The sequence below is a fragment of the Hyperolius riggenbachi genome, chromosome 5 (assembly GCF_040937935.1).
Source record: "Hyperolius riggenbachi isolate aHypRig1 chromosome 5, aHypRig1.pri, whole genome shotgun sequence".
Lineage (NCBI taxonomy): Eukaryota > Metazoa > Chordata > Amphibia > Anura > Hyperoliidae > Hyperolius > Hyperolius riggenbachi.
The window spans coordinates 30,127,491-30,155,349 of NC_090650.1; the positions used below are offsets into that span (position 1 = coordinate 30,127,491).

General features: G+C 47.5%; 1 protein-coding gene across 1 annotated transcript in view; it reads right to left on the reverse strand.

Annotated features, from left to right (window-relative positions):
• Nucleotides 1-1,892: 1,892 nt before the first annotated feature.
• Nucleotides 1,893-27,859, reverse strand: part of LOC137519298 (zinc finger protein 271-like) — a 78,316-nt gene continuing 52,349 nt past the window's right edge. The window contains exon 5 of the mRNA XM_068238244.1: nt 1,893-3,611. Coding sequence (XP_068094345.1) covers nt 2,492-3,611 — 1,120 coding nt within the window. The 3' untranslated portion in view covers nt 1,893-2,491. The remainder of the gene's footprint in view (nt 3,612-27,859) is intronic.

A 27,859-nucleotide genomic window follows, 5' to 3' on the forward strand; every position in this document is an offset into this window, starting at 1 on the left:
ACTGGTATTTTAAAACAGAAAAATCCATATCCTTCTCAGCTTAGGTTCCCTTTAAAGAGTAACTGTCAGGCTGCAGAAGCTAATTTAAACCTCTATTCTCCTGTGTTAAACAGTTTAGAAGGAAGCCCAAAAGCAATTAGTGAAGATAAAAATCTCAGTTACCTTTGATGTGTGCTTATCAGCAAGTCTGTTATTCTTAAGAAGACGCTAGCCGCATACCATACTGCAAAGCATTCTGGGGCTCTCCCCTCGGCTGCTAATGAGACGTTACAGCAGCTTGTAATCGCGTAGCACTGATAAATCTCGGGCAGAGTACACTGCAGGAGTCAGCTATTGTTCCTAGCCACATGGCTCATTAATATTCACTGCACACTGTGTTATTTAGTACAAGCTTATCTGTGATCAGGAAGCAGGCAGGACATGACAACACATTTGACAGAAAAACATGGAGCCTGCCATGAGCATCTATCTCTGCATATACTATATACAAATTCTGTGAAATCCAAACGTGGACAGTGAAATGCATATGTAATGTAAGTACAGCCAATCTTTAGCTACTGATATATGTGTTTATTTTCTCTGAGACCTTATACCTAACAGCTCCTCTTTAAGGACTTCAAGTCCCAGTCTTGTTCGTTAACCGGAGACTGCAGAAGAAGAGGCAAATACTAGCACTGCTGTTACTTGAGTTTATTGTAAGGGCTGGTTCAGACGGACGTCTGCGTGGCATCACGTTTAGGGGCGTTGCGGCGGCTGCGCGGTCAGGCTTTCAGTAGCCTTTGCATCGTGTTCCGATGTGGTCGCGGTTTTTTCTTCCCCCTAGGGGGACATTAGCCGTCGCGGTTGGCCGCCCCCTGGAAGCTACATGTTGCTTCCAGGGGCAGCTCAAACGCTAGCGAAAATCAGGACCCGAACGCCACGATCATGTAAACGCGCGCAAAAGCTCGGTGTAAACACTCCCATTCACTTGAATGGGAGCGTTTACCGCGACGTTCCAAACGCTTGCGGTAAATGCTCCGCAAATGTCCGTCTGAACCAGCCCTCAGGGAGAAACTTACAGTGTGTCTGGTGGAGGAGGCTACATGCGGCTCAGTGTTCTCCTCAGGCTCTTTTACCCTGATGCTCCACCCAGCTTATTTTGGGGAGCACCCAGCTGTCATCTGCTCACCTCATCCGCTGTAGAGCAGTGGTCCTCAAACTAAGGCCCGCGGGCCAAATGCAGCCCCTGGCACTTTCTCACCGGCCCTCCACTCAAAATGTATTACTTATAGATGTGGTCCACTGCATCTTTAAATATCTGCGACCCACATATAGAATAGCAGTGCTGGCACCACCCATCCACATGGGTCCAATTAAACTGCAGGTTGTCACCTGGGTATGCGTCACTATGTAGCAAAGCTGTTCTTCGGGCGCCACATGAATGGCTTCTCCTCCGGAGGAGTTCTGTGTTGCAGGACATACTATCTGCACATGCTGTGTTGGGGGGCATACTATCGATTTGGTTAAATGGGAGACATAACTGCTGCACATGTTAGATAATAGTTTACACTGCCTAGGCTCAATGTAAGGTTTTCTACATTTTATGTATACTCCGGCCCAACAGCAGTCTGAAGTATGTTGACCCGGCCCTTGACCAAAAACGTTTGGGGACCCCTGCTGTACAGCATTGTTGTGCTGGCTCTGAATTCCCCCGGTTGTGCCTCACCCGGCTACTATTTTTTATGCCACCCGGGTGGAAAAAAAATTCTGGTGAGAACACTGGTGTGCCGGGATGGAGGACCTCTTAGGTCCTCCATCCCGGTGGACAACATACCTTGTCTGCGGCACAGTAGGTCATGGCACCATAAATCTAGAAAGCAGCATTTAGTGAAAGAAGCACAGAACGCGCAACATAACATTTTACGGTTTATTTGATTGTAATGACATTTTAAAACATTAAAAAAAAAATGGACCCTTTCCAACCGCTAAAGTATCAGGAACTCAGGAGTACACTAACAGCTAACATCATAGGTCTCCGTTACACATATGCGCAAGTGCGAGATTCCTCCGCGGAACTAAGGAAGAGGAATAGAAGAGTCTCAGGGATTTCATACACCCGCCAGTCTTTACTATCTAGTGTCGTTTTCTTAAAAGGCCTCAAATTTTGGGAAACCCAGTGTAACCCCCAACATCGTGTTCAGTCTATCTAGATCGAAGATGTCCCACATTCTGGCGATTGCTTGCATGCAGACGTTTCCAAGACTACGTGCGACAGATGACCGCGTGACAACTTAGGACATCCAATATAGGTAACGTGGTATATACATAAGAATACGCACAATATACGTGTGTACAGCATCCCTTTCCATAAATGAGCATGGCAACGTTGAAGCCTCTCGTACAAAAATCAAAGAAAGAGATAAAGCCAATGATTTTTTTGTCTGGATGAAGGTTGGAAAAGGCAAACCTTGAAAATGTAAAAAGTTGCAACTGTAAATTCTACCCTTAAAAACTAGTTGACTGGCTTTGGCCTTTCCGCATTCTGCATGTTGTGCACACGAATATGAGCCAGTAACGTCTCCTCTTTGTTGAAGCTGCGCTCGCACTGGTTGCAGGGGAAGGGTTTGTCAGGAGCATGGGTGGCCTGGTGAGCTACCAGCTGGGTCTTCAGGAAGAAGCTCTCGCTGCACTGAGTACACTTGAAGGGCTTAGTGTCTGTGTGCACTCCCTCATGGGTGATCAGCAGGGACTTGTCATTGAAGCTCTTGTCACAGTGGCGACACTTGTACGGCTTGGGCTTCAGGTGGCATTCTCCGTGGGCATCCAGGCTGCTGCGGTTGGGGAACCACTTGTTGCAGTGGTTGCACTTCTGCGGTTTCTCTCCAGTGTGGGTCCTCTTGTGGGCCACGAGAAGCGACTGGTCGTTGAATTTTTTCTCACACTGGTCGCAATGGAACGGTTTGCCCTCACGGTGGATGTTGCTATGAGCTGCAAGCAAAGCCGGTTTGGAGAAGCTCTCTTCGCACACAGGGCAGGGATAGGCAAGCTTTCCAGTGTGGATTCTCTGGTGGGCTTCCAGGATGGATTTGTCACGGAACCTCTTCTCACAGAAGTTGCATTGGTGGGGCTTGTCCTCTGACAGCGGGCTGTTACTGGCGCTTGAGTTGAAGGTTTCAGACTGGGGTCTGGAAATCAAAGTAGGAGGAGGTGGTGGTGGAGGAGGAATAGGTGTTTCAAAACTGTTGTTATTTAGCAGATGCGATTTGCGGTGAGCTGCCAGGTCAGACTTTAAAGAGTAACGGGCATTGCAGATGTCACACGCGTGGCTCTTCTCACCCTTGTGGATGCGACGGTGGGCTTCCAAGGCAGAGCTATGCTTGAAGCACTTCTCACACTCAGAGCAATAATACTGTCGGCGTCTTCGCAGGTTCCTCCCATGTGTTGGAGGGGAGTAATCACTATCATCTGTCTCATCATCCTGGGGATTATATTCATCTTCATCATCCTCATCAGGGCTTTCATCTATGCGGATCTTCTTGATTGGTCTTTTCCGGTCATCATCATCATCTGGATCAGGCTCAAGGTAAACATCAATAGTCTCCACAGGACTATCTTCTTCCATATTTGGAAGTCTGGTAAATAAAAAAAGAGAAAGAAAAACAGGGGAGATAGCGGATAAATAAAGACTTCACTTGATCAATGGACAACGTAGTGCACCAACATGGTCTGTACTACTGAAAACATGAACCCACACTATAAAAAAATAAGTTACATACATCAGTAGTGGGGAACTTCTGGATGGTCCAGTGGATCCTCCTACATCCCAGTTCCAGCACAAAGTCCCTCAATACCTTATTTGACAAAACCCTGTCCAATGGGTTTATTTTGGCTGTTTTCTCAGCTGTGGATGAGCATCTGGATTGGGCATGCGCGAGTACGGTCCCTGCATGCCCAGAAGAATGAAGCGCTTGTGCATGAGCAGCTTCATTCTGCTGGACATGCAAAGGCCTTACTCATGCATGCCTAGGCCTGAGGAGTTTGCTCACAGCTGGTGAACGCAGCCAGAAGATGGAAGTACTGTGTTGAAACTCAATGCTCTAGAAGCATCCAGGATAGCCAAGAGGCTTCCACCTACCGAGGTAAGTTCCGACACGCTACATCAAATAAAAGCAAGTAATGAGCAAAGTTTTCAAATCTCATTGGAAGCATCAGTTATTGTACATGTTTATGCACCATGTTTAAAGAGACACTAACATCAAAAATATCCCCTGGGGGGTACTCACCTCAGGTGGGGGGAAGCCTCGGGATCCTAATGAGGCTTCCCACGCCGTCCTCTGTCCCACAGGGGTCTCGCTGCAGCCCTCCGAACAGCCGGCGACAGACCCGACTGTCAATTCAATATTTACCTTTGCTGGCTTCAGCAGGGGCGCTGTGGCTGCTTTCGGCTCCGAAGTAGATGGAAATACCCGATCTCAGACGGGTCCGCTCTACTGCGCAGGCGCCGGAGACTTGCGTCTGCGCAGTAGAGCAGACCCGACGGCGATCGGGTATTTCTGCCTACTTTGGAGCCTACAGAGCGCCTGTGCAGGAGTCGGGAAGGTAAATATTGACATCACCGCTGTACAGAGGGCTGCAGCGAGACCCCGGAGGGACGGAGGAAGCCTCATTAGGATCCTGAGGCTACCCCCACCAGAGGCGAGTACCCCCCAGGGGACGTTTTGACGTTACAGATTCTCTAAGCATCAGGAAAAGATATACCGGCCACAAAAGTCAATAGTCCTGGCTCGTGGCACACTATGACTGCTAAATAGTTTACATCACTGGTATCTCCATCCTTGACCAGAGGCTTGGAAAACTGAACAATCCTCTAAATGTAAAATTTCATGGCCCCCCTTATAACAGTAATACAGCTGTTAAAAGAGAAAAACAAAGAAAAGAAAAGGTTTTTAGGTTTAAAACGCCGATTTTTGCCCCTGCTAAATACACACTTCTACAGAAACTGAAGCAGCACTGCTGTCTGCTGAAGGCTGCAATGTGCTGATGCTAAAACTGCATTGTGTATATTTTCCCAACCCTTAATTGTAACCCAAGCTGTCAAATTGTATTTGGTCCATGGGAAAACTAGGATGGTAGTGCCCTCTTAAGGCCATTTGCAGTAATGCAGCTTTGAACTCTGACATTACATTGACTAAGGAGGTAGCGCAATTAATCTCCCTAGCGGTATTGACAGTTATACACGTCAATACAAAACATGCAGTGAACAGTATTGGCTTGCATACATGTCAGTACTCTCCTGCACTGCATACTAGACCCTTGCTTGACATTTTGGCAAGAGACAGGTAAAAAAGGTTATGAAAATTGGATCACTTGTTGCACAGAAAATCATGGAGAAATTGAACGCCAGTGAGGTTAAAGGCAAACTCTGCGGCATAACTGAACACATACAGTAGAATCTCATTATTGTAAAATGACATAGTAAACCACTGGATATAGTATTCAAATTCAATTCACTTAATTGTCATTGTGTAACAACGAAATTGCTTTTCACTCAGTCCTCAGGTTCCAGAAAATGCCTCTATAAATATACAATGTATGATCAATTCTGATTCAGTAAACTACTTTTCCTGGTCCCTTGGAGTTTACTATAAACTGATTCTACTGTACTAATTATTAGGCTGAGTGTACACTATTGTGTGTGTATTTTTTGCACAGGTCAACTGAGAACCAATGGGCTAGCGCACGCCAGGGATGCTCCCACGAGTAATAGCAAGTGTGAAGACTCAAATTCGTAATTTAAATGAGTATTCATTAGCTCATGTGTGCGGCGGGGACATAAGGGGTTACCCATAATTCCGCATCCTTCCTGCGCTCCAAATAGCTTGCACGCATTCGCGTTGCAAGTCTCATCACCATGCACTTCCTCCTTCCGGCATGAAGGAGGAAGTGCCCACAGGGAAGCTTGCAACGTGTCCAATGGGACGTGTACAAGCAAGTTATCGGAGCGCAGGGAGGATGCAGAATTATGGATAACTAACACCTTCTGCCTGGCGCACAAAACCAAAAAAAAAAAAAAAACCCTGACAGCAGTGAAGCACTGTGTGTATTTTCGCTATTACTTTAGGTTCTGTGGAAAGTAAAAAAGTAAGGCCCCGTTCACACTTGCGGTTGTTTGCCAAACGGACCGGATGACCTGACCGGATCCGGATCGGAACCGTACGGTTCTGATCCGGATCCGATCCGGTTGCATCAGGTGTCCATCAGGATGCGATCCGGATCCGTTTGGCAAAAGTTACGTTAAAAACAAAAAAAATGTTGGGGTCTGGGAGGTCAGCAGAAGGGGGACCTGTGGAATCAGGCCCTCTGCAGTTTAGCACTCACCTCCACCTGCGACATGCTGCCAACATCTCCGGATCCGGATCCAGCTGTGCTGCTCCACTCCAAAATGCTTGCCCATGTGTCCCCATCCAATATCGCCGCAACAATCCCCATAGGAAGTGGGGTAGAACATCCGGATTTCTCAGCCAGTATGTTGTGCGCTCTCCGGTTCCCATTGGTTTGTATTGGCCGGATGGTGCAGTCCGGCTCCGCCCCGGATACGGCTGCCGGAGGAGCCGGATGAAAAAATAGCGCATGTTGGAACGGTCCGGCTCCGGTTCGGCAGAACGGACGCATGTGAACGGACGCATAGGCTTTCATTGCTATGCCGTGCGTCCGTTCCGTCCGTTCTGCAAGCGGTGCGGCTCCGGCATGGCGATTCCGGAGGGCACCGCAAGTGTGAACCGGGCCTTAGTAGTAAACTACGCCCTGTTCGGGATCTTATCACTGCCAAAACGCAGATTTTAAATTGGCACACCGCACAGATTCACCACTACCACCAATCGCGCCACTCTGACACACTCCTGCTCTTGGTAGCGGAGCTCTGTGAGCCGGAGCCAACCTCATTGGCTCACATTGATCACCGGGTAAGGAGCCAATGAAATCTGCTACCAGTTCACGGAGCTTTGCTGTCATAGCAACGGCAGAGTAAGTAAGCTTGAGCGGTGCGATTGGCAAATCCGTGCAGCGTGACATCAGTAGGCCCCGTTTTTCATACCGGCGGTCTCTGGTCCTTACCCTCCCTAGCGGTATTGATGGTTATACAAGTCAATACAAAACATGCTGTGTACAGTATTGATGTGCATACACTCTTCTGCACTGTATACTAGACCCTTGCTTGACACAATTTGGCAAGTTACATGAATAAAAAAAAGGTTATGAAAATTGGATCACTTTTTGCACTGGAATTCGGGGGAAATTCAACGCCAGGGAGTAGGCCTGAACGATAAATCGTTTGGGGATCAAAATCACGATCACGGAAACGGCGATTCCGTGATCGTCATAGCAGCAATTTCGTCCGCCTCTGCAGGCAGCCCCCTCTCGTGCTGTGCACAGCTTGCCGCTCCATGCGGCGGCAGCTCAGCGGGTGTTACTCGCGCGTCCCTTTCGGCTATGGAGGCGGCTCACTCTCTCCCCAACTTCCGTGCCTGCGGCTCACTCCTCCCAGCGCCTCCATGTCATTGGCTGGGCGGACTGAAGACTCCGCCCACAGGCTCTCAATCACGCGTAGCTCAGCCTCCCGAGTCCACATCACTAGCTGGCCGGGCAGCCTGTCAATCAACTTTTTGCACTGCCTTCACTTCCTTTGCACAACGTGTCAGCGTGATAATGCTGATGACTGTGCTGTGACTGACTGTGGTAACCTAGTATTCTGCACAGCTGTTTGCAGTGGGGTACTGTGAAGTTGAAATTGAGGCAATCGATTCTGCATAGCTGTTTGCTGCAGTGGGGCACAGTAAATTTGTGCAAAGGCATAATTGTGTTTGCAGGAAAGGCTAGGCTTGATAAACTGTCCAAAGCAAAAGAAAGGCACACACACACGTTGGGAAATTACAAGCTGTCGAAAATCGTACAAGCTCACAAAAATCGTGAATCGAAATTTGACAGAAATCGTGCGATTCAATCTTTTCCTAAAATCGTTCAGGCCTACCAGGGAGGTTAAGATTTAAAACCTTAAAGAGAACCTGAGGTGGGTTCTAAGAATCCTAATAGCACACAGAGGCTGGGTCTGCATATAATACCCAGCCTCTGTTGCTATACAGTGCCACCCCCAGCGCTCTGCTTACCCCCCATAGATCAATCACTGTGCTAGCGACACGCAGTGTGTCGCAGCCGGCCGTTTACCTTTGGTAGTGTCACTCTCGCCGCTCCCGCCTCCTCTAGGTCGCAGTTCCCCGCCCTTTCCCTCCCTGGAGGGGAGCGGCCAGAGTGACACTACCAAAGGTAAACAGCCGGCTGCGACACGCTGCGTGTCGCTAGGACGGCGATTGATTTATGGGGGGCAAACAGCGCAGGGGGGCACTGTATAGCAACAGAGGCTGGGCAGTATATGCAGACCCAGCCTCTGTGTGCTAGTAGCGTTTTTAGAACCCACCTTTGTTCTCTTTAAATCTGGGAAGCTGATCATTTGTGAAGGAGAACACATTGCCTATTCAATGCCCAATCCAACTGCAATTAATCTTCTCCCACATACCAAAATCATACAGATAGGTTAAAGGACAACTGAAGTGAGAGATACATGTAAGCTGCCATATTTATTTCCTGTTAAACAATACCGGTTGCCTGGCAGCCCTGCTGATCTATGTGGCTGCAGTAGTGTCTGAATCCCACCAGAAACAAGCATGCAGCCAATCTTGTCAGATCTGATAATGTCAGAAACACATGATCTGCTGCATGCTTGTTCACAGTCTATGGCTAAATGTATTAGAGAGGATAAGCGGGATAGCCAGGCAATGTGCATTGATTAAAAGGAAATATGGCAGTCTCCATATCCCTCTCGCTTCAGTTGCCCTTTAACCACCCTGGCGTTCTATTAAGATCGCCAGGGCAGCTGCATGAGGGTTTTTTTTAAATAAAAAAAAAAATATTTCATGCAGCCAACTGAAAGTTGGCTGCATGAAAGCCCACTAGATGGCGCTCCGGAGGCGTTCTTCTGATCGCCTCCGGCGCCCAGAATAAACAAGGAAGGCCGCAATGAGCGGCCTTCCTTGTTTTGCTTAGATCGTCGCCATAGCGACGAGCGGAGTGACGTCATGGACGTCAGCCGACGTCCTGACGTCTGCCGCCTCCGATCCAGCCCTTAGCGCTGGCCGGAACTATTTGTTCCGGCTGCGCAGGGCTCAGGCGGCTGGGGGGACCCTCTTTCGCCGCTGCTCGCGGCGGATCGCCGCAGAGCGGCGGCGATCGGGCAGCACACGCGGCTGGCAAAGTGCCGGCTGCGTGTGCTGCTCTTTATTTCATGTAAATCGGCCCAGCAGGGCCTGAGCGGCACCCTCTGGCGGTAATGGACGAGCTGAGCTCGTCCATACCGCTAAGGTGGTTAATTAGCTTCCTCCATAAAATTGGTCTTGGATGGAAGGAGGTAGTCACGTCGCGTGAGGCGAATGAAACGCATAGGATCGCAGGCTTATGGACTTACCATTTCGAATAAGAGTAGATACGAACTTGTAGCTACTTGAAAGCAAATCCCTGCACAGCAGTACAATTCATGTGTGGGAGCGTGTTTCCTCACTTGAACCAAACATTACCTAGTACCGTTATTGGTTTCCCGCCAAAATTGGCAGTGGTGATGGGTATTCGACCGTGACTCTGCTGAGGAAGTGTTAGGAAGTTCAAGTGAGGAAACTAAGGTAGAGATTATACTTGTGGCTGTGGGAAACGCAGATGGTTCCCTTCAAAGCGGTTTGCCACACATTATGAGAATTGGAAAAGTAGTGCAGGCTGCATAATTTTTTTCCAACACTATGCAAACTTACTACTGTACATGCAACTTTGATTTTCGCAAAATGCTGGTGAACAGCACAAGTGTGGTTCTTCCCTAACTTTTCCTCAGCAGAGTCACAGTCTAATACCATCACCACTGAAGGCCAACCTTGGCGGGAAACCAACAACGTTGCTAGGAAATGTTTGCTACAAGTGAGGAAACGAGTGGCCAGAAGAAACCCAAACCTAACACTAGAAGAACATGCACGGTCCATGTAAACTGTGTCCTGACTGGAACCCACGTGCTTGAAGGAAACCGTGTTAATCAGCCACCAATTGGGCAACATTCACCATCAACCCCATATAAAATTACTATATAAGCCTGCCAGCTTAAAAAACGGGTGCTAGCTCTCGGCGGTGACCCGCCCCCCCCCCCCCCCCCCCCCTCACCATCAGCCATGCTAACACACGGACGATAGAAGATAGATAAATGTTTACTTGAGAAAATAAAGAACCACCAGATTGAAGTTCTTACCAGATGGACTGAAAGATGTTCAAGTGGGCACAGACTCTGGCACAGGCTTAACCAGGCCTTTATTATCTGTAGAAAGTAAGGGGAAAAAAACAACATTACCCAAATGAATTCCAATCACCAACAACTAGTAGCAATTCCATACAGCACAATTCATGGGGACCATAAAATATTGACATCTCTGCTGAAGGCATGCATAGGATAACCATGCGGTAATGGCTCCAATGATCACCAAATTAAGCAAGTTCTTCAGTCTCATCTTGTACTTCTTGGCTTCTTTGTCATAGGGGACTGTGCCTAAGCTATATAAAACTGGCTCTTGGCCACCCCAAAAAAAAAAAAATAAAAAAAAAAAAAAAGCAGAGCTACAATGCTACTTTGCTAAAGTAAACTTCAAGCTCCAGTAAGAACAGGGGTCATTAAGCATCAGGGACCTCCCAGTGTTCACAGACAACACTTAGGGCCGGTTCACACGGACGCTTGGCGGCGTCTACAGTCAAGCGTTCGGGACCCATCGGCTAAACTCTCCCATTCAAGTGAATAGGAGCGTTTAGCATTGCGCGGTTACCGTCGATTACCGTCGATTGCATAAACGCGGCGTTCTGATCCCGATTTAACGCATCGTTTCGGCCGTCCCTAGAAGCCGCATGCAACGTCCAGGGACGGCTAGCCGGCGCGGCTATATGTCCCCCTGCGGGGACGAGAAACGCCGATCGCGAAGATCTCTGTACCGCCGCCGAACGGAACGTCACAGGACGACGCGACTTCCTGGCCACCCCAACGCCGCCTGCCGTCCGTGTGAACCGGCCCTTAGGCCACCTGCACACTGAAAATCACTGCAGTACTCCTTCCCCACCGACTTGCACAGTTCACCCAATGCGGCGAAGTATCAAAACTGCCACGTTCACTACACAAAGTCTGCAAAGGTTTATGATAATTTCCGACACGTCCGATCGTTTCCGCACTTGATTCTGAACGGGAGACAATGGAAAAAGATACGAAAACGAGCAAAAGATGAGAATCGCCTGCAGAATCGAGTACGAAAAACGATCGGGCGTGGAATCGAGCCGTGTATTCCCAGTATTAACTACCCAAAATTGACTGCGTTATTGATCGGAAATTATCTGATCGATCCATTGATCCAATGGAAAATTGTACCGTGTGTGTATCCAGCTCAAAACTACATGGAAATGGTAAAATTAGCCAATCATAATTCTATGTTTAGGTGAGCTCACCACAAGTTTTATTTTAAGCAGAATTGTAACTCATGTCGCAACAGGTTTTGAAATTACAAGGGGCCCTTTCACCAAAGCAATAACTCAGGATCAATCCGACATGGAAGAATAAAAACTCATAATCATGAACAGTATGAAAAAGTCTGATCCCTTACACCCTGCAACCCAAAACACATGGTAAAGTTATTTGGTTGCTCTCAAAATGGCTCTTGACTATAAAGAGGTTAAAGGACAACTGTAACAAGAGGTAAATGGAGACTGCCCCGTTTCCTTTTAAACAATACCAGTTGCCACGCTATCCTTCTGATCCTCTGCATCTAATACTTTTAGCCATAGCCCCTGAACAAGCATGGAGCAGATCAGGTGTTTGACATTGTCAACTCTGACAAGATTAGCTGCAGGCTGGTGTTCAGACACTACTGCAGCCAAATACACCAACAGGGTTGCCAGGCAACTGGTATTGTTTAAAAGGAAATAAATATGGCTGCTCCATATATTTCTCACTTCTGTTGTCCTTGAAGGATTAGATCTATATTGTAGGAAGCCAAATATTACTTGCATTAAGTACAGCATCAATGAAGACATTCTCCCTGCTGGTCCAAAAGTTGCTGGTGTTCGGTTACATTCAAAAATAGAGAAAGCACTGGCACCAAAATGCAGTAAGGACAACAAAAACCACAGATGGTCTTACCTGCAGCGTGCTCCACAAAACGTTCAAGTTGCAGTCCAAAAAAGGTGAAAAGATGGGCATCAGCTGCATGAAAACCCTTTATTATGGTCAGGTAGACACAGTGGTTACAGCAGTGGGGGGAAAAAACAGATGTCTGACAGCTTCTTCAGAGACTCTATGAAGAAGCAGAATTAAAGAGACTCTGAAGCGAGAATAATCTCGCTTCAGAGCTCATAGTTAGCAGGGGCATGTGTGCCCTTGCTAAAACGCCGCTATCCCGCAGCTAAACGGGGGTCCCTTCACCCCCAAACACCCCCTGCAAAATCAACGACCAACTTGATCGTAAATTTTGCTCTTCCTGGAGGCAGGGCTAACGGCTGCAGCCCTGCCTCTCAGCGCGTCTAGCAGACGCGCATCGCCACCTCTCCCCCGCCCCTCTCAGTGAAGGAAGACTGAGAGGGGCGGGGGAGAGACGGAGGTACGCGTCTGATAGGCACTCGGGAGGCGGGGCTGCAGCGGTTAGCCCTGCCCCAATGCGGAAGCGCTCCCCTGCTACACGGAGGGGATTAGGGGGATCAGGGACCCCCGTTAAGCCACGGGATAGCGGCGTTTTAGCAGGGGCACACATGCCCCTGCTATCTATGAGGTCTGAAGCGAGATTTATTCTCGCTTCAGACTCTCTTTAATCTCTGCCAAACAGCTGTCAGACATCTTTGATTCCCCCCCTCCCCCCCCCCCCCACTGCTGTAACCACTGTGTCTACCCAACCACAGTAAAGGGTTTTTATGCAGCTGATGCCCATCTTTCACCTTTTTGGACTGCGGTTTTAGGTCTCATGGCTCACAGGTGAACCAGTGGATTAGAGAGGGATCTATTGGCTTCCTATACACTGCACAGATTTTGAATCAATGTGAGCATGAAACAGATTCAAAACCTGTTGAGCCCAGGCCTCCCCCTATTTAGGCTCCCCCAGCCAGCAGCAATAATGTGACCTATCCGCTGGCACCAAGTCTCCGAGTCCTTCTTCTGGCATCCTCATCACTTTCTGTCCTGTCGTGTGGCCAGCCAAAGTTCAAACAATATAGGGAGCTCTACTGTTTGAACTTCAGCTTGTCACAGGACAGGGAGTGAAGAGAACAAGGAGGAGTGTGCCAGAAGAATTGACAGCACGGACCTCTGGGACTCGCGCAGGCGGATAGGTGACATTATTGCTGCTATGCTACGCCGGTCACCGCTAAATCGAATGCGCTCCCAACCCACCAGCAATCAAGCAGAATTTTCCATCTGGACCGATTGACTGAATCGCCCTATGTCAGATGGAAATCGGTCAACCGGTCAAAGTTTGTGCTAACAATTTCACTGGGGATTTGATCACAGTGATTAAATCTGCTGTATATCGGATGTAAAGTTCAACTGGCTTATGGGTACCTTCAGACCAACAGCTGAGCATTCTTATACCCCAATTTCATCTGAGGGAGGCGATGCTATATTAAAGTAAACATGCATCGCTGCATCTTCATTAACAGCATTCATTGTGTAAAGGAGAGATCTGTTTGGATTTGGTCTTTATTAATGGTCTGTGTGATCATTTAATTAAAATGACTTAAGATGTTTTATGAATTGAGCCCAGGAAAAAAAAAAAAAAGTCGGAGGAACGTTAGGTATTAGAAATGAAGATTCATGTGTCTAGAGCTCCACCTGCTGGCACGTCTGGAAAGCTTAGCAAGTAGGAGACAGGCCTCTATTTGCTGTAGATCAGTAAAGATACCAGAACAAAAGAGCTTGGTAGAGAAAACCAGGGCCTGGATATAAGCAGTAGAGGGGAGAATACTCTCTCCTCTTGTCTCTGCACTGCTAAGGAAGTCTTCTGCTCACAGCATCCACTGCTACACACCATGCAATTTCCCAGAGAGACCAGTCAGAATGATTATTACTGACAGGTCCAATCTGAATTTATCATATTTATGATCGATTTTCTAAAGAAGTGATCGAGGGAAAAAAAATAGATTAGAAAACGATTGGATCTGTTGGAAGTCATCGATTCAATCCACTGATCTGACGGGAAATTAGATTGTGTGTACCAGGCATATTGCCCGGTACACACAATGAGATTTTCTGGCAGATTTACTGTGATATCGATAATTTCCAACATGTTCTATCATTTTCTGATCGATTTCCATTCACTTCTATGGGAAATCAGATCAGACATGTTGGAAATAATCAACCTGACCGTAAATCTGCCAGAAAATCTCATACTGTGTACCTAGCATCGACATTTGAACTTGATGGATAGATGTTTCCACATATTCTACTAAAACTTTATGAAAACACATTTATGTGAGTGAATGTTAAAGAGTCGGCACCACTTACCTGTCAGACTCATTTACTGAAATAAATCTCAGAAAATTCTATCAGCAATCGCTCAACCTGAAAATCAAGTACTCCTTTCCCTGTCTATTCTGCAAGTGAGAAAAGTGTCACCCCAGGTGCTGTTTAGCTCAGCTCTCCTGCAGGCTGGAAACATGACCTAAACTTCAGCTTGCCAGCTATGGAGTTTTTCCTTTGCATGAGCTGGAGTTAGCGGAAGCTGAACCAGAACCACCAGCAGTGCCCTCTATGAAACATGCTGGTGACAAACATAACCACTTCATTCTATTTCAGTGATATACTAATACAGAAACATTTTATCCAACGTGATATTAAAGGTGGCCATACACATAATGGGCACCAGATTTAACCACAAAAATCAAATGTGCTACCACTGCAAATCCAACCGCCCACTTTTGAGTGAGATCTTTCCAGCCTGCATATCAATATTTTCATTTTTGGACAGAAAATTCTCATTATAATTGTGCGACCATGGTCTCTGGCAGATTAGGGCATAATTATCAAATCTGCTGTGATACTTCAAGCCAGTATATGGGCACCTTAAATGAAAACCTGAGATCATAATAAAATATATCTGTATATATATCTATCTCTATATCAGTCCCTTGCCAGCATCCCAGGCCACCTGAAGCCTCCGCTAGGCAGCCTGTTAATTCGTCCAGCCAGGGGGAACTACGCACACAGCATGGCCACACGCATACATATCGCTCGCCTGGGAGCATTTAGCGCCTACTGGACAAACTACCAGGCCACCAAGCAGAGGATCCAGGCAGCCTGGGATGCTGGCAAGGGACCAATGACCCGGAAGGGGTCTGGAGGGAGCTCCAGGTATGAGTAATATATATTTTAATGATCACAAGTACACTTTAAAGCTGAAATGAATGGGGTTTTTTGGCTGTTCGTGAACTAGACTTAAAGGGAACCTTAAAAAAAAAAAAAAAAAAGTTTCACTTACCTGGAGCCTACCAACCCCCTACAGCCATCCTGTGCCCTCACAGCTCCTCCGGTCCCCCGCCGTCAGCTAGTTTCGTTTTTGCCAACACGGAGGAGGCGGGCTGCACGCATTCCCGCTGGTACAGGAAGCTATCGCGGACCTTAACACGTACATTTTTACACGTAGCAGGTACAATGCGTAATTGTTTATGCGCAAAAATGTACATGTTAATGTCCACGACAGCTTCCAACACCAGCAGGGAGGCTTGCAAATGTACTTGTGGCTGAAATGAAACTAGCTGACAGCGGGGGACCGGAGGAGCCATGAGTGACTGAGGGCACAGGATGGCTGCAGGAGGCTGGTAGATGCACCGGGTAAGTGAAACTTTGTGGCTTAGGGCCTGTTTCCACTAGAGCGAATCTGCATGCGTATTTGCATATCCAATACAAGTGGATCGGGCTGTTTCCACTTGTCAGGAATTCTGTGCAGTCTGCTGTGCAGGAAAAAATCTGCACGGCAGAGCCGTCAGAATTCGCACGCGAATCACCACTAATGTAATGCGATGGGAAAACCGCAAGCATGTTAGTCTTGCAGTTTTCCCGAAGTTTCCACGCCATGCTTGTCAGCATTGACATGGTTAATATCGCATAGCGCAAACCGCGATTCCACGTAAAAATCCGCATGGAAACGCGAACGAATCTGCCCCCTTATGTGGATTCGTTGACGCGTTTTCCGCAAAGCACAAGTGGATACAGGCCCTTAGAGTTAAGGTTCCCTTTAAATAACATAAAAAAAAAAACTCAGCAAAAGGCCAAATGTTAGGAAACTAGCAATGATTTTACTGACGAGCTTTAATCAAAAGAACCAGCAGTGCAAAGTTCCACATCCCTCCCTCAATGATTCCAATGCATTCTAACAAGCCAAAAATCCACATCATCTAAAGGTTTTAAGCGCATGTTCAGAATACACAGAACACCCGCTATTCCACACAAGGCACCGTTATAGCCCCAGAGGCTCCTCTGCTGACATGTGGTGCCCATCATCCCCCATAGATAGATCCAGGGAGATCTGCGCGCCTGGAGGCCTCCCTGATGTTCATATAAAAGCATTGAATGGAAATCCGCTCTCCAGCTGCAGAGCTGCGTACAAAGAGCCGCGGCCGCAGGAGCCCCCCGGCCGCCACACACCGCATCACACACTATACAGCGTCACACAGTCCCCCTCCCTCCACACGTGTGTGCCGATCGGAGCACAGACACGCAGCGCGGCTGCCCTCATGCCGGCCGGAGGGGGAGGGGAGAGGCCGCGGCCTGCAGCAAGCGGCTCCTCACACACAGCGCGCCCCCCTCCCTCTCCTCCCGCCATGCATCCATCCACCCCAACACCACCCATCCCCGTCCTCCAATCCCTCATCACCCACCACCGAGCCTCCTCTGCCGCCTCTCCGCACACGCCAACACCGCCTAACACACCGGAAGTCTCCGCACCGGATGCGGCGCTCCTCACGTGACCTCGTCTCCGCACCGCCCACTCTCTATTCTCCGCTCACTGTCTTCTCGCGCCAGACACGCACCTCCCTCTTTCTGTTCTCCTTCCATAGCCGCCAATCCTCGGCTCCTCCCTCCTTTCCCGCTCATCACCTCCAGCTCCGCCCCCTCCCCTGTTCCTTGCGCGGCGCCTGCTGCAGCGCCTGGCCCCACCCCCTCAAGCTGAGAGAACGTTCTAGACATTCTCCCGCCAAAAGCTGCTGAGGAAAGGATGGGGGGGGGCTGAGCGGCGCCGGCGCGGGAGGGCGAGGGGAGAACAATAAACCCTTCACTGCAGGGAAAGCAAAGCAGCGGATGGGTTTTCATAGCATCATGCTCGCTGTTAGCAGCATCCCCATAAGCATATTATAATCTATATTAGCAGCCTCCTGCCAGAAATCTCAGCATTCTATTCACTATCGCCACAACCCCTCCTGCTGTCAGTTTCTCTCTCCACACTCCCTCCATTATCAGCACAATTTCTGATTCCTCATCACAACCTCCAGCGTCTTCTTCTCCTGTATTGGGACCAAAATGGCCCATTGTTATTATTATTTAGTATTTATATAGCGCAACAGCTTTTACAGCGCTGCACAGAGGATATTGTCACTCAACTGTCCCTCAAAGGGGCTCACAATCTAATCCCTACCAGGGCTGTGCCTACAGAGGCTCCAGCCTCAGGGCGTAGTGTAGGAGGGGGTGCAGGGCAGAGGCGAGAGAGGCTCCAGCCTTAGGGCGTAGTGTAGGAGGGGGTGCAGGGCCGAGGCAAGAGAGGCTCCAGCCTTAGGGCGTAGTGTAGGAGGGGGTGCAGGGCAGAGGCGAGAGAGGCTCCAGCCTCAGGGCGCAGTGTAGGAGGGGGTGCAGGGCAGAGGCGAGAGAGGCTCCAGCCTCAGGGCGCAGTGTAGGAGGGGGTGCAGGGCAGAGGCGAGAGAGGCTCCAGCCTCAGGGCGCAGTGTAGGAGGGGGTGCGGGGCAGAGGCGAGAGAGGCTCCAGCCTCAGGGCGCATTGTAGGAGGGGTTGCGGGGCCGAGGCAAGAGAGGCTCCAGCCTCAGGGCTCAGTGTAGGAGGGGGCACACAACTCATTTAGCCATCATTCCCCTAATGTGTTTGAAGCAGAGAGAAAAAAATAAAGGTAATAGATGGCAGTGACTGCAAGCCAGATAACTAGATATTGGGGGCCCTGGGCCACCTCTTAGCAATCAGTGTGTGACAGCTGGGGTGGGAGGGATGAGGGGCGCACTTTGGTCTCTCAGCTTTGGGTGCTGGAGGGCCTTGTTCCGGCTTTGATCCTCACCATAGTTATATGTCTATGCTTGTATTGTTTAGTGTATGTATCATAGTCTAGGGCCAATTTAAGGGGAAGTCAATTAAGCTATCTGTATGATCTTGGGATGAGGGAGGAAACCAGAGTGCCCAGAGGAAACCCACACAGACCCGGGGAGCCCATACAAACTCCATGCAGATAGTGCACTGGCTGGGATTTGAATCGGGGACCCAGTGCTGCAAGGCGAGAGTGTTAACCGTTATACAACCAGTATCCTTACCATTATAACTCTTCTGCCATCCTTACCGACATTACCACAAACCCTATAATCCTCTTCCCCTTTCCAAATAACAGTACAATTCCCTCTACTAACCTATATGTCCTTGCATACATGAAAACAGTGTGCCTGGAAATTTGGGCGCTAAGAAATAGCCAATAGCAGAATATCGCAGATTCACCGATATTCTTCTCTTTTGCAGTGCAATTACAATAAATATTGGTAAATAATACCAATATTTTAGTACAGGTAAGCTTAACCCTATTCTCACATTGAACCCTCCCTCTACCAATGCTGAACCCTAACCACTCTACATTGATGCCTAACCTTAACCACCCCACTTGGATGCCTAACCTTAAGGCTAGAAACCCACTAGGAGAGCTTTTCTGAGCGCTTTGTGATTTGAAAAGCTCTAGCTAATGTAATGCTAATGTAATGCTATGGGTGTGATCCCACTTAAATGATGTGATTTTATAAAAATTCCCCTTAGCATTGCATTACCAAGAGCATTTTCAAATCAATCACGATTACAAAGCGCTCCCAGTGGGTTTCTGGCCTAATGGATACCCGATGTGACATGATGAGATAGACATGTGGATGCATAGTGCCTAGCACACAAATAACTGCTGTGTTCCTTTTTTTCTTTCTCTGAAAGAGTTAATCAGGGATGTAAGTGACAGTTCCTGTCTGAGTCAGGAGGACTGGGTCAGACTACAGTGTGACCCTCACTGATAAGAAATTATACAACTATAAAACACTTTCCTAGCAGAAAATGGCTTCTGAGAGCAGCAAAGAGATAAAAAGGGTCAATGGTTCATAGATTTTAGCACTGGCATACTTCATTGAATGTGTCATTGAGCAAAAACAATAAACAGTAAAAACTTGAAAAGTAGATTTAAATATAAAATAAAACTGGAAAAAAGTAATTTTTAGGAGAAGGAGGATAGATAAAATTGTTTATTTCATTAGTTTATTTTCACTTCGGGTTTCCTTTAATCACCCGGGATGCCTAACCTTAGCCACCTGAACCCCAATCCTAACCTTAACCACCCCACCTGGGTGCCTAACCTTAAAGAGGAACTGTAACGACAAAACGGCCCCTGGGGGGTACTCACCTCGGGTGGGGGAAGCCTCAGGATCCTAATGAGGCTTCCCACGCCGTCCTGCGTCCCTCGGGGGTCTCGCTGTAGCCCTCCGTACAGCCGTGACGCAATATTTACCTTCCTGCGCAGGCGCTCTGATGGCTGTCTGCGCCGAAGTAGGCGGAAATACCCGATCGCCGTCGGGTCTGCTCTACTGCGCAGGCGCAAGTTTCCGGCGCCTGCGCAGTAGAGCGGACCCGACGGAGATCGGGTATTTCCGTGGCGAAAGTCGCCACAGCGCCCCCGCTGGAGCCAGCAAAGGTAAATATTGAACTGACAGTCGGCACAGTCGCCGGCTGTTCGGAGGGCTGCGGCGAGATCCCCGTGGGACAGAGGACGGCGTGGGAAGCCTCATTAGGATCCGGAGGCTTCCCCCACCCGAGGTGAGTACCCCCCAGGGGATCTTTTTGTTGTTACAGAGTCTCTTTAAAGAGACTCCGTAACAAAAATTGCATCCTGTTTTTTATCATCCTACAAGTTCCAAAAGCTATTCTAATGTGTTCTGGCTTACTGCAGCACTTTCTACTATGACAGTCTCTGTAATAAATCAATGTATCTTTCCCTTGTCAGACTTGTCAGCCTGTGTCTGGAAGGCTGCCAAGTTCTTCAGTGTTGTGGTTCTGCTATGCACTCCCCCCTCAGGGGGGAAAGAAACACACAAATGATCTCTTGAGATTCAAAAGGAAGGGTGTATACAGCCTGCTTGTGTATGGATGTATTTTCTATGTGTGGACATACTGTACATCAACCTACTTCCTGTTTTGGTGGCCATTTTGTTTGTTTATAAACAAACTTTTTAAAACTGTTTTTAACCACTTTTAATGCGGCGGGGAGCGGCGAAATTGTGACAGAGGGTAATAGGAGATGTCCCCTAACGCACTGGTATGTTTACTTTTGTGCGATTTTAACAATACAGATTCTCTTTAAAGGAACACTATTAAACCAAGTGTGCTAAAATGACAATGTACAAATAATGTCTTAAAGGATACCCGAAGTGACATGTGACATGATGAGATAGACATGTGTATGTACAGTGCCTAGCACACAAATAACTATGCTGTGTTCCTTTTTTTCTTTCTCTGTCTGAATAAGTTAAATATCAGGTATGTAAGTGGCTGACGCAGTCCTGACTCAGACAGGAAGTGACTACAGTGTGACCCTCACTGATAAGAAATTCCCCTTTTTATCTCTTTCCTGCTCTCAGAAGTCATTTTCTGCTAGGAAAGAGTTTTATAGTTGGAGTTTCTTATCAGTGAGGGTCACACTGTACTCACTTCCTGTCCGAGTCAGCCACTTACATACCTGATTTTTAACTCTTTTAGGCAGAGAAAAAAAATAAGGAACACAGCATAGTTATTTGTGTGCTAGGCACTGTACATACACATGTCTAACTCATCATGTCACATGTCACTTCGGGTATCCTTTAAGTAGCTGTGTAGGTGTTCGGAATGTGATCTGAGGGGATTCTGCAATGTGATTGTGATATAGATTTGTCCCCCCCCCCCCCTTTATAATAAGCAATGTATATAAAAATGCATGAAAATGCCATATCTCCCTAGAAACACATAAGACAATGAATCTGAGAAGGATTTAGTTTTCCATATGCATTCTTAAATTCATAAACATTAAACGCTGGTGTATAATATTTCATGCCAGAGAAATTAACAACTTGGGCTAGGAATATGATACAATTCTGATTTACATCAGTAAACATTCAGATTTCATGAAGTAACAATCCCCCTTCTTTACAAGAGGCTGGCATTTATGAAAAGATGACAGAAGATCTACATTTACAATCAATAATTTTATTCGCCAAGCACGACTGGGTTGTGCCCGGAATTGGATTTGGCATGTACAGAACTCGGCAGTAAAAAAGGAATATAAATAACTAGCCGACTCGCGTCGTAGCATACGCCGCATAATTATTAATGAGTGAAGACTTCCTGAAAGACACAGTTGTGCAGATAGGGTGGGTTTGAGGTTATCACTGTTGGGGAATGAGAAGATGGAACTCTGGACAGAGCAGTATACAGTTGTCCATGACTGAATACTAGTTCAATGTTACTGCTGCGCTCTCCAGAATCTGAAATGCACATAAAAACTCCACATAGGGTAATAATGTTCAGTACTGTCCTTTTCCGTGAATACACCTCTTCAGTGCCTGTGTATCTCGTGACTGCCCGCAGAAAGCCACTCTCACCATGTGCACCCTCGTCCCCTCTCACTAGCCGCTCACCAGATATGAGCCACCTCAGCTCCCAGGTGGATCTTTCGCATAGCTTATGAGCAGCTTACTTATGTTCCTGATTCACAAGTTCTCTCTGAGTCTTGTCTCTGCAAAAAAGACACCTCCACATAGAGTAGTATTGTTCCAATAGCCACACAATATACATTAAAACCACCGTGTCTCCCTGATATCAGTCAGTGTTTGTGCCAATCCACACATTAACATGCCAGACTGCTCACCAGATGCTGCCCACCTTTCTCTACAGGTGGATAATGCGCTTGAAAGGGGCGCTTTGGCGAAAAATTTTAAAATTTAAAATATGTGCAAACATTTACAAATAAGAAGTATGTTTCTTCCAGTGTAAAATGAGCCATAAATTACTTTTTTCCTATGTAGCTGTCACTTACAGTAGGTAGTAGAAATCTGACAGAAGCGACAGGTTTTGGACTAGTTCATCTCTTCATAGGGGATTCTCAGGGATTTATTTATTTTCAAAAGCACTTAGTGAATAGCAGTTGCTCCGTCCAACTGCCAAAAAACTGTGTAGCGAGCAGGGAAGCTGGCCAGCATCATTGCTTAAATCCTTTTTAGATAATATCTTTATAAAGAATAAAAGCCTTGCTGAGAATCCCCTATGAAGAGATGGTCTAGTCCAAAACCTGCCACTTCTGCCAGATTTCTACTACCTACTGTAAGTGAAAGCAATGTAGGAGAAAACTAATTTATGGCTCATTTTACTCTGGAAAAAACATATGTCTTATTTGTTTAGGTTTGCACATATTTAACCACTTTACCCCCACGCGTACGGATTTTTCCGTCCCTTTTTCTTCCCTAAAAAACCAGGGACGGAGAAATCCGTACCTTCCGCGCTACCGCCGCTGTCGCGCTCCCGCCGCTGTCGCGCACGCACCCACCGCTCGTGCACGCCGCCGCCCGCTCGCCCGGAGATCAATGAACGGGAAAATCCATTCCCGTTCGTTGATCTAAGCCCCTGCAATGATCTGCTGCTTCTTTCAGAAACAGGGAGATCATTGTGAGTCTCCCAGCCTCCTACTGCTTCCTGTAAGCGTCCTTCCGGACGCTTACAGGTCGCATGTAAACAAACACTCTGTGGCCATCTTGTGGCCAAATAGTAAACTACACCCTAAAAGCATTTTACATATACAAACATTACATTTACACAATAAATTAACTCATTACCTCCCACACTCCCCAATTTTTATTTTTTTTTGTAATTAAAAAAAAAAAAAATACAATAAAAAACAAACAAACATAAATAGTTACCTTAGGGACTGAACTTTTTAAATATTTATGTCAAGAGGGTATAACACTGTTACTTTATAAACTGCGGGCTTGTAATTAGGGATGGATGCAAAACTGAAAAAATGCACCTTTATTTCCAAATAAAATATTGTCGCCAAACATTGTGATAGGGACATAATTTAAATGGTTTTTATAACCGGGACAAATGGGTTAATACATTTCATGGGTTTTAATTACAGTAGCATGCTTTATTTAAAAACTATAATGGCCGAAAACTGAAAAATAATAATTTTTTCCCACATTTTTTCCTATTTCCCCATTAAAACCAGGGCCGGATTTCTGGCAAGGCAAACGAGGCCGGGGCCTAGGGCGCCAGATAAATGCTACTTTCTTAGGGCGGGTGAGGGGCAGTAAGCTCTGACCGCGCTTCCATTCATTGCCGCCCGTCTGCCAGCCGCTGAGCTGCACACTCTCTTGCCTCCTCAGAAGCAATCCTCCTCCTCCACCAGTGCAGTATGCAGTACTCATCCACGGCCGCCCTGCAAGTGTGCTCATAGCAGCGAGCAGGCTGGATGGATGGCTGGGTCTGGCTTCTGAGTCAGGCAGCGGTGATGATGTAATAAAAAGTCGGCCGGGCAGAGCCAGGAGCCAGCCGGCAACTTACACATGTGTTGCCTGGCTGCAGCTCATCTCACAGTCTCCCGACGTGCTCCGCCCGCCTCCTCTACTTCCCTGCTGAGCTGCTTGTGTGACGTTCCTCACTGCGGGGAGATTCAAGGGCTATTGCTGGGGACAGAACATTTGCCTGGGACTAGTCGGAGGACAAGTGAATGTACAAGTAAGGAAGCAGTAATGATAATTGCAGACAGATAGCTGCAATTTAGATAAGCTGACTTGTCCCCTTCTCAGGAATGTTCTGTCTCAGCGTTTCTGCTAATTCCTAATGACTCTGTTTTCCTCTCCTATTGGTCCCACTTTATGTACTTTTTCTTTCTTTTTTTCCTGTTCCCTATCTTGTTTTCTCTTCCCATCTCTCTTTATGCCTCTTGTCCCCTCCCCAAATCCTGTGTTCCCTGCGTTTTCCTCCCCCATCCTGTGTTCCCTGCTTACCCCCCATCCTGTGTTCCCTGCGTTTTCCTCCCCAAATCCTGTGTTCCCTGCGTTTTCCTCCCCCATCCTGTGTTCCCTGCTTACCCCCCATCCTGTGTTCCCTGCGTTTTCCTCCCCCATCCTGTGTTCCCTGCTTACCCCCCATCCTGTGTTCCCTGCGTTTTCCTCCCCAAATCCTGTGTTCCCTGCGTTTTCCTCCCCCATCCTGTGTTCCCTGCTTACCCCCCATCCTGTGTTCCCTGCGTTTTCCTCCCCCATCCTGTGTTCCCTGCTTACCCCCCATCCTGTGTTCCCTGCGTTTTCCTCCCCATCCTGTGTTCCCTGCGTTTTCCTCCCCCATCTTGTGTTCCCTGCGTTTCCTCTCCATCCTGTGTTCCCTGCGTTTTCCTCCCCCATCCTGTATTTCCTGCGTTTCCTCTCCATCCTGTGTTCCCTGCGTTTTCCTCCCCCATCCTGTGTTCCCTGCGTTTTCCTCCTCCGTCCTGTGTTCCCTGCGTTTTGTTCCCCCATCCTGTGTTCCCTGCGTTTTCCTCCCCCATCCTGTGTTCCCTGCGTTTTCCTCCCCCATCCTGTATTCCCTGCGTTTTCCTCCCCCATCCTGTGTTCCCTGCGTTTTCCTTCCCATCCTGTGTTCCCTGCGTTTCCTCTCCATCTTGTGTTCCCTGCGTTTTCCTCCCCCATCCTGTGTTCCCTGCATTTTCCTCCCCCATCCTGTGTTCCCTGCGTTTCCTCTCCATCCTATGTTCCCTGCGTTTTCCTCCCCCATCCTATGTTCCCTGCGTTTTCCTCCCCCATCCTATGTTCCCTGCGTTTTCCTCCCCCATCCTGTGTTACTTGCGTTTTCCTCCCCATCCTGTGTTCCCTGCGTTTTCCTCCCCCATCCTGTGTTCCCTGCGTTTCCTCTCCATCCTGTGTTCCCTGCGTTTTCCTCCCCCATCCTGTGTTCCGATCTTTCGACTCCCCACTCTCCGATCTTATGCTCTTTCATTTCCTCTCCCCTAGTATAGAGGGGGGGGGGGGGGGGGGGGGGGCGGAGGTTGACATTTGGCCTAGGGCGGTAAAAAGTAGAAATCCGGCCCTGATTAAAACACATTTAGAATAAAATAATTCTTGGCATAATGTCCCACCTAAAGAAAGCCTAATTGGTGGCGAAAAAAACAAGATATAGTTCATTTCATTGGGATAAGTAATAATAAAGTTATAGACGAATGAATGGAAGGAGCGCTGAAAGGTGAAAATTGGCTCTGGTGGTCAGGGGGTAAAACCCCTCAGTGGTGAAGTGGTTAAAATTTTACAATTTCTCGCCATAATGCCCCTTTAAGGTGTCTCCAATCAGAAAACCACGGCACTTGTAAACTTGAACTGCCTCTCTTGAGGTCTCCTTTTATTCCAGTAAAAATCTCTCGGTAAAAAGCATAAAAGAATTCCATATAGCATAACACAATTAGATCAATCTCTGGGCGCTTAGTAAAATCACACTTACGCGGCCAGGGTGTAAAACAGCATATCACATAGCATCTTGATCCAATGCCCATCCGCCTTAATGCGGGGTAGGAGATCCGTGGTAATCCGTTCTGCTTCCTCCCGCAGCCGCAGGGTACTCGGATCGTGTGCGCTGTTCACTTCCGGGTGCGCGCACGACGTCAGACGCGCGCACCTGTATTGCTCTACACTCAAATCTTGTTGATGGGAGCGTAGGTAATGTAAACGCGCTCCTTCTGTTCGGACATACGCGTCAATGACGTATTGCTGGAAGAGTTTGCCACTGGAATGCAAGGTGGAAAATGCAGCTCGCATGGCAAGCCTGTAAGCATAATATTGTAGTTGTGTGACTCGTGCTCGTTTAGCGGTTTTATTGTGCTCAACATGGGTCAATTGTATGTGCCAGCCTGGATCTCCGTAAGGGAATAGAAGCGGATAAACCATGGCATCGCAGTTCATATTGAGTACAGAGATACGCTTGCAGGCGTCTCCCGTTAGGTATTTGCAAATGTCGCGTTGGGCAGGAGGTTCCCCGTCTTCCCCTACAAAGATAGCAGCAACATCAGTTTGACAGGATGGGGCGTTATACCTTCTGATATCCAGACTTGGTTTTTCCAATGAATACCATTCTTACAGCAGCAACAGAGTTACTGTGACTGATAATGTTTACATTTTTTTGTATTTATTTACATTTGCATGTAAGACTTAGCGAAGGGATTAACCCGTCGTATCATTTTGTCTAGTTTCATCAACAAAATGTCCTTACAAGCGCTGTTGCATTCGTTTTGCAAATGTTGAATGGTAGCCTCAGCAGAATCGAAGATATATAACTGACCGTATTGGTGTGACGTATTAGGATTGGTATATAAAGGAAAGACTTGGTGATAAATTTGACCGTGGATTCTGAAAACATACGGTCCGTGGCCAGGTGGTTGAGCGATGTGGGCGCCCATTAAAGCAAAAGCTAAAGCAGAGTGGTATTCTTGCCAGTCAACCCTGATATGATCACAGTAATTTCGGGACAGCGGGTTCTTGCCAGTCAAGAGCTCTTGTAATAAAACAGGAGGTTGCGATAGGGATGGCAAACACACCTTGCCGTTATGACAACACTTAGTGTAATGTCCCGATTTGTTGACCTCTGATGGCCAATGAAGAGCATTGCAAGAAGTACATAGTGCGGTAGGTAGGCCAATGTTATGTTCCTGGACGGGAATGGCGGTATCTTCTTGGAAAGCAGCAGAAAGTTGAATGTGGTGACTGCGCATGTGGTTTGCGAGAAGATGTGAGCTTTTGTAAGAGGTTTGCAATGTACACATTGAAAGACTGTGTTTTGGGGATGTGTTTTCGTATGTTTGTTAAGAAGAAATTATGTTTGGAAGCATTGACTGCAGTGTTCACACTCAGGGCTGTGGAGTCGGAGTCGAGGAGACAGATTCGGGGCAATTTTGGGCACCCGAGTCGGTGTTGGAGTCGGAGTCGTTGATTTCATAAACTGAGGAGTCGGGAGTCGGATGATTTTTGTACAAATTCCACAGCCCTGTTAAAGTGAACCTCCAGACTAAAAATCGACTCAGCAGCACTGAAAAGGTTTGGTGTTTCTTTAACAGTTTCACAGCATCAGAACTTTGTTTCTCTTATACAAGCCTCATTTTTAGATGCACAGAAGAAAACTGCCCGGGCATTTTTCCCCTGATGCTGTGCAAAGCATGATGGGATTTCTGATGTTGTTGCTCTCGTTCTGCTGTTTTGGTGCAAATTTTTTTTTAATTACATTTTGAATTTGACATTTGAAGCCTAGCGTGCGCAGCTGGGAGGGGTGATCAGGACACAGGACAGTTGGAACTATGTTTCCTGCTCCCTGTCACCTCATTTCCACCAAAAAGATGGCAGCCCCCATGAATCACAAACATTTGCCTGTTCTTTTAAAACAGGGTGAGTAAGAGATTATATCACCAATCTATTCTAATTAACATAACTAATGTAACTTAATGACAGTATGTTTGTTTAGGCTGAAGTTCCCCTTTAAGTATTA